The 13,286-nt window shown below is 40.6% G+C and overlaps 1 protein-coding gene across 1 annotated transcript in view; it reads left to right on the plus strand.

Annotated features, from left to right (window-relative positions):
• borcs5 (BLOC-1 related complex subunit 5) overlaps nt 1–13,286 on the plus strand; it is a 75,688-nt gene that overhangs the window by 42,408 nt on the left and 19,994 nt on the right. Inside the window, exon 4 of the mRNA XM_080191021.1 lies at nt 3,723–3,880. Within this exon, the coding sequence (XP_080047147.1) occupies nt 3,723–3,880 (158 nt within the window). The remainder of the gene's footprint in view (nt 1–3,722; nt 3,881–13,286) is intronic.

The following is a 13,286-nucleotide window of genomic DNA, read 5'->3' on the forward strand; positions in this document are numbered from 1 at the left end:
AGAGTTGGGCTAAATGGTCATTTTTGGATAGGCAAAAATGCCAGTATGGTGCCACAGGGATCAATGCTGGGACCTCAACTCTTTGTGATCTATGTTAATGATTTCAATGAAGAACCAAGTATATTGTAGCCAAGTTTAATGATGATACTAAAGGCATTTCACTGGAAACAGCCAGACTGCTCACCACAAGGAGGCGGGCAACCAATTCCCACAATCAAAGGCCTATTATTTTACCATGACGGCAGCGTTTTACTGACATGTAAGGAAGGAGACAGCCTTCCAGCAGCAGCCTGGAGGGTAAGGCTTCACTGGCCAAAGTAGGGGTGGCCGGCAGGGAAGGTAGTACCGGTGGTCTCAGCAAACTGTTTCCCCCCAGCCCAGTGAATGTTTAAAGAAATGTTTCACTTGTCTATGATGTTTGTAGCACTGTTAAGGTTTTTGGCCCTAGAGCCAGCCCTGAATTCTTATTGGAAGGCAGCCTTATTGCCATCAGCCTGGGCCTAGGACTCACTTTTTATCATATGATTCTGGTTGTATCACAGCTTGGTATTGCTCCTACTCTGTCCACGCTCGCAAAAAAAACTACAAAGGGCCGTGAACAAAGCCCAGTCCATCACGTAACCAATCTCCCATCCCCACACACCCTGAACACACACTTTTGCATCTTCTTTCATTGGGGAAAAAGATACAAAAATCTGAGGATACTTGCCAACCAACTCAAGAACAGCTTCTTCTCTGCTGACACCAGATTTTTGAAAGGACCTACCTCGTATTAAGTTAATCTTTCTCTCCACTTAACTATGACTGTAATACTACATTTTGTATTCTCTCCTTCTCTATGTACGGTAAGCTTTATCATGCAAAAAAAAACTTTTCTCTACATGTGACAATAAATCAAATCAAAACATTTTAAACAAGGTACCAATCACCATCAGTTGTGACCATGCTCACTAATTCATTCCTTGCCAATGAGGAATTTTTCCAGGGTGTATTGGAAAATGGAGTAGCAGCTTGTTCCATGGGCCTAGGTAGCCAATTAGCATTGCTAAAGCTCTAATTAGGTGCATTTCTGCGACCTTACTGGCACATTAACAGGAAGTCAAAGTTGCTCCCTGCCTGTGCAAAGAGTTGACTGCTTCATCCATATTGTATTTCTGCCCAGTCTTTGAGGGCACCTCCACGTTGAGGCACTTTTGCACTACTGTCAGCAGCATTCACCTCTCCCAGTGGGTTGCCAAAGCTTCAGAGGTGCCAGTTCTCTGAACGGACCTACAGGTTTTAGAGGCCATGAGGACAGCAAGGCTGGAAGCGACCTTTTAGGAGCCAACTTCCCAGAAGATTGCACAGCTTGTCTCCTTGTCATTGGTCTCAACATTTGGAGTCCCAAAACTTGCAGAAAAATCCAGCCCATAATTTCTAAAGCACCCACTATGCTCTTTTAAATTAAACATTGTTTACAAGGTGCCCCGATAGCAAGTTTCTACAATACAAAGGTTTAGATATGGACGTTGCAAATTTCATTTAGGGGTCAGAAGTAAAAATAATCAAATTCCTTTTTCATCTCTTGCTTTTGATGCCCTGTGTATTTAGGCTCAGTTAGCTAGCTGGAAAATTATGCTGAAAGTCTGATTTTAATTACAAACATGCACAGGCTTTCATTCAATGCTTTGTGGCAATGCCATCTTTCATAACTGGGAATGAACAGGGCCACGGTGCGCTGGTTCAGCCAACCTTTCAAAGCAACATTCTCAGTGCAAACCATTTGGCGGGACATGTTCAGATATTTTCTAAGTCTCAGTAATTTTAAATTTTTTTTGTATAACTGTGTCCTACCGCCTCTCTGAAGCAAATGCATTTCATGCCAGTTGAAAACAGAAAGAATACACCCTTGTGAGATATCACCCAAGGCTCCATTCAGCATTCCAGAACATGCAGAAGAATGTAAAATATACAGTCGCTAATTCAGAAGTATATTACGCCACTGATGAATCCTTATTTGTAATTTGTTGTGTGGTGTGAAGTAACTAATCAACAGCTGTTGCGTTGCAGATGTTTGAGTGGTTTATGTGGAAATTATGAAAGGCTGCATTGAAAACCACTCCACAGATTAAATGCCTATGGAATTACCCCACGTAGAAAGCCCACAGGGTGCATTCAGTTTTGGAATAAATATTTTTAAACCATTCAGGTGCCTTGCATAGTGTATTGAAAGGAAAAGATAAAATTGCCCTGCATTTTATACTCCACCTTCACAAATATCAATGTGCATATTCGGGGTTCTTTAATGTTGCCGGAAAGAGGAGTGTGTAACCGCATCTTTGTCTTGCACTCAATCAGAACAGTTTATGCATTTATCCTGATGAGTGCAAAATGAAAAGATTCGGCAATGTGCCTTTCTTTTCAGGCAATATTCATGTTCTGTTCTGCTATTATTATCTGAATGAAATATGTGTTTTTTGTTTCTAGTGAGGCATCTACTATGGCGCTTGTGTGCTGTGCAAGTTATATTGAAATAAAGAGTGGAGGGTTAGTTAGTAGCATTGTGATTTAACAGTGGATGTAGCTGAGCTCTCAAAAGATCAACTGTTGATTTTAATGAGGCTTTTTTTTAATAATTGCAATGTAATGCTAACTTCACAATTTAAAAAAAAAGCTCCTCCTCAAAAACACTCCACCTGAAGAATATTCCCTCATTCTTCAAATTTCCTTTGGAAAATATCGCCAATAATTAAACTTCCATGGGGTGGCACAACAGCACATGGTTAAGACTGCTGCCTCACATCTCTAGCGATCTGGGTTCGATTCCTGCCTTGGGTAACCCTGTGGAGTTTGCATGTTCTCCTGGTGCCTGTGTGGGTTTCCTCCGGGTGCTCCGGTTTCCCCTCTGTCCAAGGATGTGCAGGTTAGGTGCGTTGGCCATGCTGAATTTCCCCTTAGTGACCCAGAATGTGTAAATCAGAAGGATTAGCGGGATAAACATGTGGGGTTACGGAGATGGGGCCTAGGTGGTCAGCGCAGACTCGATGGACCAAATGGCCTCCTTCTGCAGTGTTAGGATTGTATGATTCTTTGTATGATTTTAAAATTAAACTATGATAATGACCATATCTCCTGAACCAAAACTGGAGGGGATGTGGGCGGGGAGCACAGCAAAGTAACCAGGATAGAAAATGTAGGTTAATTAGTGTTATGAAGAAAAAAGCTTTTAACAACCTATATTTCGACACTTGTGTATATATAATCCCCAAATGCAAAATAAATGTTCCTACAATTATCCTGGAGTACAGGGATATGTGGTTATCCTGCACTATTGAAGAAGATAAACTTCCTTTTTCTCTTACTTTATTGGAGACTGTAATCCATTGTATTGCAGCTGGCCTTTTCACCTCCTAAGCTTAGGAGCATTGCCATTGCTGGCAACTGTTGTCTGGACTGAGATCAACTATGAAACAGAACAGGCATGGAACCTAGGATCTCCTATTCTGTTTGACGTGTGCTGTGCCAATCAGTGCCTTAAGACTTTTTGTACATTTTGAACTTGAATTTATGTTGTGTTTTTCCTTTCTCTACGTAATTATGTATTTGAATGGTTAACCTTATGAATATATCTGCAATGAACTGCAAAATAATAATTTACTAAAATCCAGCCCCCATGGGGGCAATGGGTTGGTGTGCTTTTAAATTTATGTATATAGGCTTATTTTATCTTTTGTGTTTCACAGGACTGTTAAGCGGTCAGACTACAATCAGCAACAACAAACTGGAGAAGCTAGACTCGCAGCAAGTTCTAAAACTCTGTTTACGCTATCAGGATCATCTGCACCAGTGCGCGGAAGCAGTGGCTTTTGATCAAAATGCCCTTGTTAAGCGAATCAAAGAGGTAGGAGGGAGGAATGAGAATCAACCAAAATGGGAACTACTGAATGAACATATGTAATTAGTTCTGAGCTAGTTTCCTGCATTTTTTTATTGTAAATATCAGGACAGAATAATATTCACTGTTATCTCCTATAAGCTGACCTGGATTTTATATTTTTTTGCTAGTTTCTTAGATACAAGTATGACTGAGTATTCTCATGCTGAAACACTGATGCATTTTAAGCAGCATTGAAACAAACAGCAAATAGTTAAATATTAGATCTGAAAAAAAGGTGCAATAATTGGAAAACTTGTTTTGCAAATTGAATTGTATAAATTACCTTGCTACTTTTTTTTGTAACAAGTCAGAACATTAAGCATTAATAATTCAGATATATGATAAAGCTATCTCCTGTTGTGCCCTAGTAATATTCCCCAACCTAAATTACAGAAACACAACTTCTCCTGAATATGCCTTGGCATGTTTCATGCCAGCAAACAGCAAAGGCTTCCTGTGTTAATAACTGCTCACCAAGTCTGGCAGCATCTGTGGAGAGAGGAACTGAGTTAATGCTTTAAGTCAAAGAAGAGTCCTAGTCGTAGAACATAAAACATAGAACGTTACAGTGCAGTATAGGCCCTTCGGCCCTCGATGTTGCGCTGACCAGTGGGGGTCTAATGACCCTTTAACCTAAACTATTCCAATGTTATCCATATGCCTATCCACTGACCATTTGAACGCCCTTAAAGTTGGCGAGTCCACAACTGCTGCAGTCAGGGCATTCCACACCCTTACTGCCCTCTGAATAAAGAACCTACCTCTGACATCCACCCTATAATTATCACCCCTCAATTTAAAGCTATGTCCCCTCGTGTTAGCCATCACCATCCGAGGAAAAAGGCTCTCACTGTCCACCCTATCTAATCCTCTGATCATCTTGTATGCCTCAATTAGGTCACCTCTTAACCTTCTCTCTAACGAAAATAACCTCGAGTCCTTCAGCCTTTCCTCCATAAGACCTCCCCACCATACCAGGCAACATCCTGGTAAACCTCCTCTGCACCCTTTCCAATGCCTCCGCATCCTCCTTATAATGTGGCGACCAGAACTGTTCGCAATACTCCAAGTGCGGCCGCACCAGAGTTTTGTACAGTTGCAACATGACCTCGTGGCTCCGAAATTCAATCCCTCTACCAATAAAAGCTAACACACCGTACGCCTTCTTAACAACCTTATCAACCTGGGTGCCAACTTTCAGGGATCAATGCACATATACACCGAGATCTCTCTGCTCATCGACATTACCAAGAGTCCTTCCGTTAGCCCTATATTCTGTACTCCTGTTACTCTTACCGAAGTGAATTACCTCTCACTTTTCCGCATTAAACTCCATTTGCCACCTCTCAGCCCAGTTCTCCAGCTTATCTATGTCCCTCTGCAAACTGTAACATCCATCCTCACCGTCTACAACTCCTCCAACTTTGTCGTCAGCAAATTTACTAACCCATCCTTCTACACCCTCATCTAGGTCATTTATAAAAATGACTTAACAAAAGCAGATCCCTGAGGTACACCACTACTGCATTCATTACTGCTAATGTTTCAAGTCAAATATCACTCCTCTTTGACTTGTAACACTTAACTTTCTTTCTCTCTTCACAGATGCTGCCAGAGCTGCTGAGTATTTCTGACACTGCCTATTTTCATTTTGAGTTTCCAGTATCTGCTCTTTTTAGCTTTTGTGGGTCAGCTTCCAGGTGTAGATAGGTCTTTGACATGACTAGTCCAACCAATTTAACTGGGGGCTTTACAACCATTTCAAATTGATCTAGGTTGCAGAAAAGCTTCCATTCCACCTTTCCTTTCCTCAGGAAAGAAGGATGCATTCCATCTAGACTAAGCGCTCCTACATTGAGCACAGCTAAACTTTTAACTACCTCCTCTTTATCTATTTTTATCTTTTCCAGTTTTGCTCTTACCTTCTCCTTTACTGTTGTGTTAGTCTCTTGTGATAGACACAAAGCACTAATTTAGTCTCCTTACTTTGACTTGTGCCTCTTCAATTTCATTTGAAATGCTTTAAGCCACAATCTAGACCAGAGTTGAACTCAGATTCCTGAGGGTAAAAGGCTAGTACCCTGACCTTCTATGCAAACAAGGGCTTTGTGTACTGACCTTTTTGAGTCAGTCCTGATCAACATTTAGCATGAGCTGGCTTGTCAATTTGTTGCTCCTTCTAAAGTCCAGCTACCTGTTCTCTGTTCCCTTTTTGAAAGTTCAGTTCACTTCTCTCTCCTCCTCTTTGAACGTACCACTGTCCGAACTCTGCTCCCTTTGAAGAACCCTGCTTCACTTCCTTTCTGAAAGTTCAGCCTTCTCATCTTTTACATTCTGTTCCTCATATGGCAACTGCAAGAAATAGCATGAAAAGAAGTTCTTGAAAAAAGATAAAAGGGAGAAGTAAGAAAGAGGACAGAAAGATGAAGCAAAAGATAAAGAGAAGCAAATTGAGGGTAATTGAAAATGGAAAAGAGGAGAAATCGAAAGGGAAGTGGCACAGGCAAGAGTCAAACAAAGGATGCTCAATTAGTGCTTTGTTTCTATCATCACCTCAAGCAGATGCTGCCAAGAGCAGTAAAGGAGAAGGTAGGGGCGATATTGGGAAAGAGAAAGATGAGTTGGTAAAAGTTTGGCTGTGCTCAATGTGGGAGTCTGGACGAAATGCATCCTTTTTTCCTGAGGAAAGTAAAGGCGGAATGGAAGCTTTGCCGCTACCTACACTTAGATGTAAAAATGGTACCAATGAACACTGGCATTGCCAATGTCATATCCTGCTTAAAAAGAGAGAGGAATAAATCCAGCAACTATGACCTAATATCGATGGTGTAGATGCTTTTACAGACAATGATTAAAGGCAAAATTAATTGATTCTTGAGAAAAATACAAGTTAGTAGATGAAAGCCAGCAGATTTATTAAGGACGGTTCATGTTTGACTGATTTGATTGAGTTCTTTGAAGTAATAGAAAGGTGTTGATGCAGGGTAGTGCGGTTATTATTTGTATATGGAATTTCAAAAGGCATTTTATAAACTAACCCTTGATAGACATGTTACCAGACTTGAAAAGGCAGTACCTACATGGATACAAAATTGGCCAAAGACCAGAAAGACAATAGCAGTGAGCCATTGTTTTTCAGACTAGAGGGAGGTTCTCAGTTGTGACCCAGAGGCTGGTGTGGGCCCAGTGCTCTTTTTGATATGTTTTAATGGGTTGGACTTGGCTTTACAGGGCATATTCTCAGAATTTGTAGATGACATGAAACTCTGAAATTTTGTGAACACTGAGCTGGATTATGACAGACTGCAGGAGGGCATTGGTGGAATCGGAAGACATGTTGGTGAAATGGGCACGGACACAAATCTGGATATATTGTGCCGTTTTTGAGTTGGCAAGACTGTAATTAGTTTGGTACCACAACAATCTATGCCTGGGCTTCAGCTATTTACAAGCTACATCTATACTTAGGTGAGAGGACCAAGTGTAATGTATCCAAGTAAGTGGTAAAGTAAGCTGTAAGGAGGTTGTAAAGAGACTGCAAATAGATTTCAGCAGATTGTAATTGGACAAGTACATGGCAGATGGAGTATATAATGTGGTGAAGTTATCCATTTAATATGAAAAATTTAAAACAGAACATTTTGAACTAGGAGAGATTGGGAAATACTGGTACTCAGTAGAACCAGGGGGTGGGGGAGCAGGGCCTGCGAGAGCGGAAGAGGAGTGAGGACTTGAGAGGAATGGGTGAACAGGGCATGCGGGGAAGGGGTGGAGAAACATAGCCTTCTAGGACCAAAAGAGCAATAATACTCCCTAATTAAAAATCTTAAAAAGATAAGACCCAAGTATGTTTTTTCGTAAGAGAACTTTTTAATGATAGTAAAAACACAAAAAAAGGGTGGCATGATGGCACAGTGTTAGCAGCACTGCTGCCTCACAGCACCAGGAACTATGTTCAATTCTGGTCTTAGATGTGTCTGTGTGGAGTTTGCACACTCTCCCCATGTCTGCATGGGTTTCCTTGAGTGCTCCAGTTTCCTCCCGCCCTCCAAAGATGGGCAGGTTAGGTTGATTGGCCATGCTAGATTTCCCCTTAGTATCAGGTGCAAGGTGAATACATGGGGTTATGGGGATAGGACCTGGGCGGGATTGTTGTCAGTGCAGGCTGGATGGACTGAAAGGCCTCACTCTGCACTGTAGGCATTCTATGATTTTTATATAAGAAATAAAAAAAACTTCCATAAATTAGGCTTTTGTATGTTTGCACCTGTTGCTCAAAACAGTCATTTTTTTTGTGCTTTGACTCTTCAGCACAATAATTATGTTTTTCAGGGATTTGCTCAGCACTCTTGGGAGGTCAAAAGGGTTTCATGGCTGGAACTGTTTGGGAAACCATGCCTTAATGAAGGTTCATAGACTGATTCCTGGGATGAGAGTATTGTCCTATGAGGAGAGATTTGAGAAGACTAAGTCAGTGATTCCCAACCTCTTCAGTGACACAGCACACTTCAATGAGACAAAAAAGTCCACAGTACACCCATTTCTTCAGCTGAATCGATTGCTCACAAATGGCCCACAATGTAGTCATGAACCAACAGTGACCAATTACATACAAGGGCTGGGTGTCCCATTACCATGGAGATTAAATGTTGGCACCTGCTGGATTTTTAGTAATTGTCACTGGGGGCATGTGGAGTTGTATTAAATTTGTGGATTATATTCTGGCCTCTGGGTTTGCTATATCCCTGCTTCCTCCTCTCTCCTCACTGCCCACTGCCATACTCCTGCTCTGGATCCGCCATACTCCTGCTCTGGATCCACCATACTCCCAGTTCCCCTCCCGCTGCATTTAGTGCCACATTCCCAGGCCCCAATCCTGGGATTGTTTTCTTGATCTTTCTCAGACTCCTACGGTGTGCGCTGTTTAAAACCTGCTCCAGCCCACAGCACACCTGTAAGCTTCCTGCGTCTTGGGAACCACTGGACTAGGTTTATGTTTCCTGGCATTTAGCCAAATGAGAAGTGACCTCTTTGAAACATGTATCATTCTTAAGGGCCTTAACAGGGTAGATGCTGTGTGGATGTTACCTGTAGTTACATAATCTAAAACAAAGAATCACATTCTCACAATAAGGGGTCAGTCGTTTGGGACCAATATGAGACGACCAGCCACTTCAACTCAAGACTGGAATGAGAAATTCCAAAGATTCACAGAGAACTGTGTATGTTCATTTATTGAATATATCCAAGATGGAAATTGACAAATTATTAATTACTAAGGGGATCAAGGATATAGGGATGGTGGGGAATGTTGGAAAATCAGCCATGATCTTATTGAATGGTGGTGAATGTTGGTGCAACTGTAAGGCCTACTCCAATTTCTTTTCTGTTCTTGGGTTTTTAGATGAAATTGAGTGGTTTAGAAGGCAGATTGAGGAGGTATAGAGGAAACAGTTTTAAAGTGTTTGCAGGAACTGAGGGAGCTGGGGATTGAAGGTGTAGGGACAAATTGAGAAGGCTGTTTGAAAGGCCAACCAGTTCAATTACTTTCTAAAAGAGGCATGTAGTACAAAAGGAAATTATGCTAAACATTCATAAGAGACTGGTTAGGCCCAGCTAATGAATTGTGTCCAATAATAATAGAACAGAAAATGCTACAAAGACTCAGCAGGTCTGGCAGCATCTGTGGGGAGAGAAACAAGAGTTCAGGTTTACAGTCCATTTAACTCTTTGAGACAGCATTTTTCTGTTTTTATTTAAGATTTTCAGTATCTGCATTATTTAGCTTTTGTTATAGTATTAATGTCTAATTCTAGACTTGGAGAGGATAGTAACCCAAGAGAAGGTGCAGGGGAGATAGACGTCTGTTACTTGGACAAGTCAGAGAAACTGGTGCCGTTTCTCCTTAGAGCAGAGAAGTTTGTGGGGGGGAATTTGATAGTTGTGTTCAAAATCATAAAGGGTTTTTGTAACTGAGGAGAATCTGTTTCCAGTAGCATAAGGGTCAATAAACAGGGGCACAGATTTAAGGGTAATGGCAGGGGATGAACCAGAGGCCCCATGAGGAAAAATGTTTGAGATGAGTTCGGCAATGTGTTCCACTTTATAAAAAGAATGCTAGAAAATGATTCAGTAACACCTTTCAGCAGGGAATCAGATATATACCTGAAGAGAAAATAATTGCAGGACCCAAGGCAATGAGCAGGGAAGTGGAACTCACCAACCAGCTCTTTCAACCTGCTGGCATAGGCACAGGAGCCAAATGCAGTACTTTCATGTGATATGATTCTTTGAAAATGAGATGCTGGTGGAAGAGGAAATAGCAAGAAAGATGTTGCAGTGATTATAGAGTGGAAGATCCAAGTTAAGAATAGCATGTGAGAAAAACTAAAGATGGAGACCAAGGCACCAGTGGAAAAAGAGAACAGAACCGAGGAAAAGAGAATAAAACATTGAAAGAAAGAGGCCTTGCAGATTTGCTGAGGGGCTGTGGGATTTTCTTTTTGGTGGGTGATCAGCAGTTGGACTAAGTTTCTTTGGGCTGAGATTAATTATATTTATTTTACCATTTTTTTATTTTTATGAAATGTGAATGAGCAGTTGAGCAATGACCTCAGGGCAAAATTGTGTCTGCAAATGTAAGTAAACTCAAAAGTTGATTGTCTGTTTTTGCCAGTTAGGAAATTGAGTTTCATTTTGAGTGATGGAACTGTGATGACCTAAGAAGCGATAAAACGTGTTTATGTTTGTGTTGTGTTCCAAGCTGCATGCCAAGCATTACACAATATCTAAAGATATTTGCAGATGTTTCAGACTTGAACTGTTTCCAATGCACTATTCTCCTTTGGGCTATGCAAGTCAAAGATGTATTTTCCCAAATCTAAATGTCTCGCACTAATATTTACCATTTTGTTTTGCATAACCATATTATCAAACTCCTGATTATATTTCAAAACTTTAAAAAATAACTTCAATTTTCAAAATGCCTAGGAATATTTTATGTTGAGCCTCTTCAACTAAAGCAAGTTTTTAAAAATAGGCACTGTGGCACAATGCATGTTGAGTTGCCTCAATAAACTGCTGATATAAACCTTCAGATTTGCAGTAAAATTTGATTGCAGTGTGTGCCACAAGCAGTTGGGCAGCACAGTGGTTAGCACTGCTGCCTCACAGCGCCAGGGACCTGGATTTGATTCTGGTCTTGGGTCACTGTGTCGAGTTTGCACATTCTCCCCGTTTCTGCATAGGTTTCCTCAGTGCTTCGGTTTCCTCCCACAGTCCAAAGATGTGCGGGTTAGGTGGACTGGCCTTGCTAAATTGCACCTTAGTGTCAGGGGGATTAGCAGGGTAAATAAGTGGGGTTACAGAGCAACGGTCTGGGTGGGATTGTTATTGGTGTAAGCTTGATGGGCTGAATGGCCTCCTTCTGCACAGTAGGGATTCTGTAATTCTATTCTTTGAATTGGATCGCATTTTTCATGCTACATTTCTATAACTTTACGTTTCTCCTCTCTCACTTGCCATCCCCCTCCCATCCCCTCATCTCTTACTTGCCTTGTTTTCTCTCATTTCACATTTACTTTAGATAACTAAACAGTGTTTCTGCTATAATGCAAAATACATGATAATCTTGGGCCTTTACTAATTAGTAAATGCCTTCTCACAAAGGACTATGGATAATATCTGACCTGTTGATTATTAATCAGTAAATAACACTTGCACCAAAAGGCAATTGAATTGTTTGTTTCAAAGGCCATCCATTAATACCATGATTATCTTTACACAAAGCAGCAATTTGTATTTATATAGTAATTTTACCACAATGAATATTTTTAAGGCACTTCATACCAGCATTATAAAACTGAGCCTCATGGGTTAGATGACCAAAGGTTTGGTCAGAAAGAAAATTTATAAAGATGCCTTAAAGAAGGAGAGCAGAGAGGCAGTGGGGGGTAGGGAGGGAATTCTAGAACTTGGGGGTGTGCCAGGACAACTGAAGGCATGGCCACTACTGTTGGAGCATTTACAATTGGGAATGCAAAAGAGAATTGAAGCAGTGCAGATACCTGAAAGGGCTGTGGAATTGAGGTAGATTAGAGAGATAAGGAGGGGGCAAGGCTATAGAGGGATTTCTTTTAAAGTTTATTTATTAATGTCACAAGTAGGCTTACATTAATACTGCAATGAAATTACTATGAAAATTGAAACCAAGGTGAGAATTTAAAATCATCAGGGGTCTGTAGGTCAGCAAGCACAGGGCTGATAAGGAAACAGGATTTGCTGCAAGGATCAGCAAGATTTTAGATGACTTCAAGTTTACAGAGGATAGAAGGTGGGAGACCAGCCAGGAGTTCGCTGGAATAGTTGGGGCTAGATATATTGAAGGCATGAGTAAGAGTTTACGCAACAGGACAACATCTGAAGAGGGAGAGCCACTTGCATCATTGGCTAATATAGGGGCCAGAAGAAGTTGGGTGATCAGTTTAGAGGGAATAGGATAGAGGCTACAGGAAGTGAGTCTTATAGACAAGATGAGCTCAAAGAGGGCATGAGGGAAGAGAGACAATCTGGAAAAAGATGCGAGTTCAGTGCTTTTAAATCATGTTTATTTTGCAATAATTTTGCTAATTTATTTGGATCATTGAGTTCAAGGGCAATAAAGTATTACAGATTAAAACAGACTATTTGTTCTGCACTTATGGAAGTAAGGGTTAGGCTGTGCAGTAAAACTTGAACCAATAAATCTAACAGGGATTCTGAGTGCTTCTAAATTTTACTGCAATTCTACTTGCAGTTCTGAGGCACCATCTCTTATCATGTCCTAATCTAATGGAAAATCATAATTAATTTTGAGCCAAGACTTTATTTATGGTCTTTCCTCACACTTGAAAGTGCATAAAATTTAAGATGTGTGAAGTAAATGAAATTTGTGAAACTAATCTCTTCATGACATTACGTGTATCTACCCGAGAATTCTGGACATCTTTCCCTCACGTTAGCTAGTAAAGTTGCTCTGTTAGAAAATAATGAGACCACTGTCTGTTTCTTGTGACTAAACAACATTGCTGGCCTTGTCAATGAAGTGTTGTTGGTTAAAAATGTTTGAACAATTCAAATAGGCTGGAACGCAATCATTTACATGTAATCATCACAAGGATGAAATTCAAGGCCTAATTATGCTTTGTAATTATTAAAGCATAAAAGGACAATTTGGAGTCAGTCTGGGGTTGCAATGTAACCTTTCTTGTTGCTTTTGCTGTTTTTCTATCAGTAAAGATTTCTTCCCAATTTGTCAGATAGGAATTTTAACCAGTTTGTCTTAATTACTGAATTTACATGCCTCATAAATTTCCATTGTTCTAATATTGCT

This window comes from Carcharhinus amblyrhynchos, chromosome 6, assembly GCF_965287045.1.
Source record: "Carcharhinus amblyrhynchos chromosome 6, sCarAmb.v2.hapA, whole genome shotgun sequence".
Classification (NCBI taxonomy): domain Eukaryota; kingdom Metazoa; phylum Chordata; class Chondrichthyes; order Carcharhiniformes; family Carcharhinidae; genus Carcharhinus; species Carcharhinus amblyrhynchos.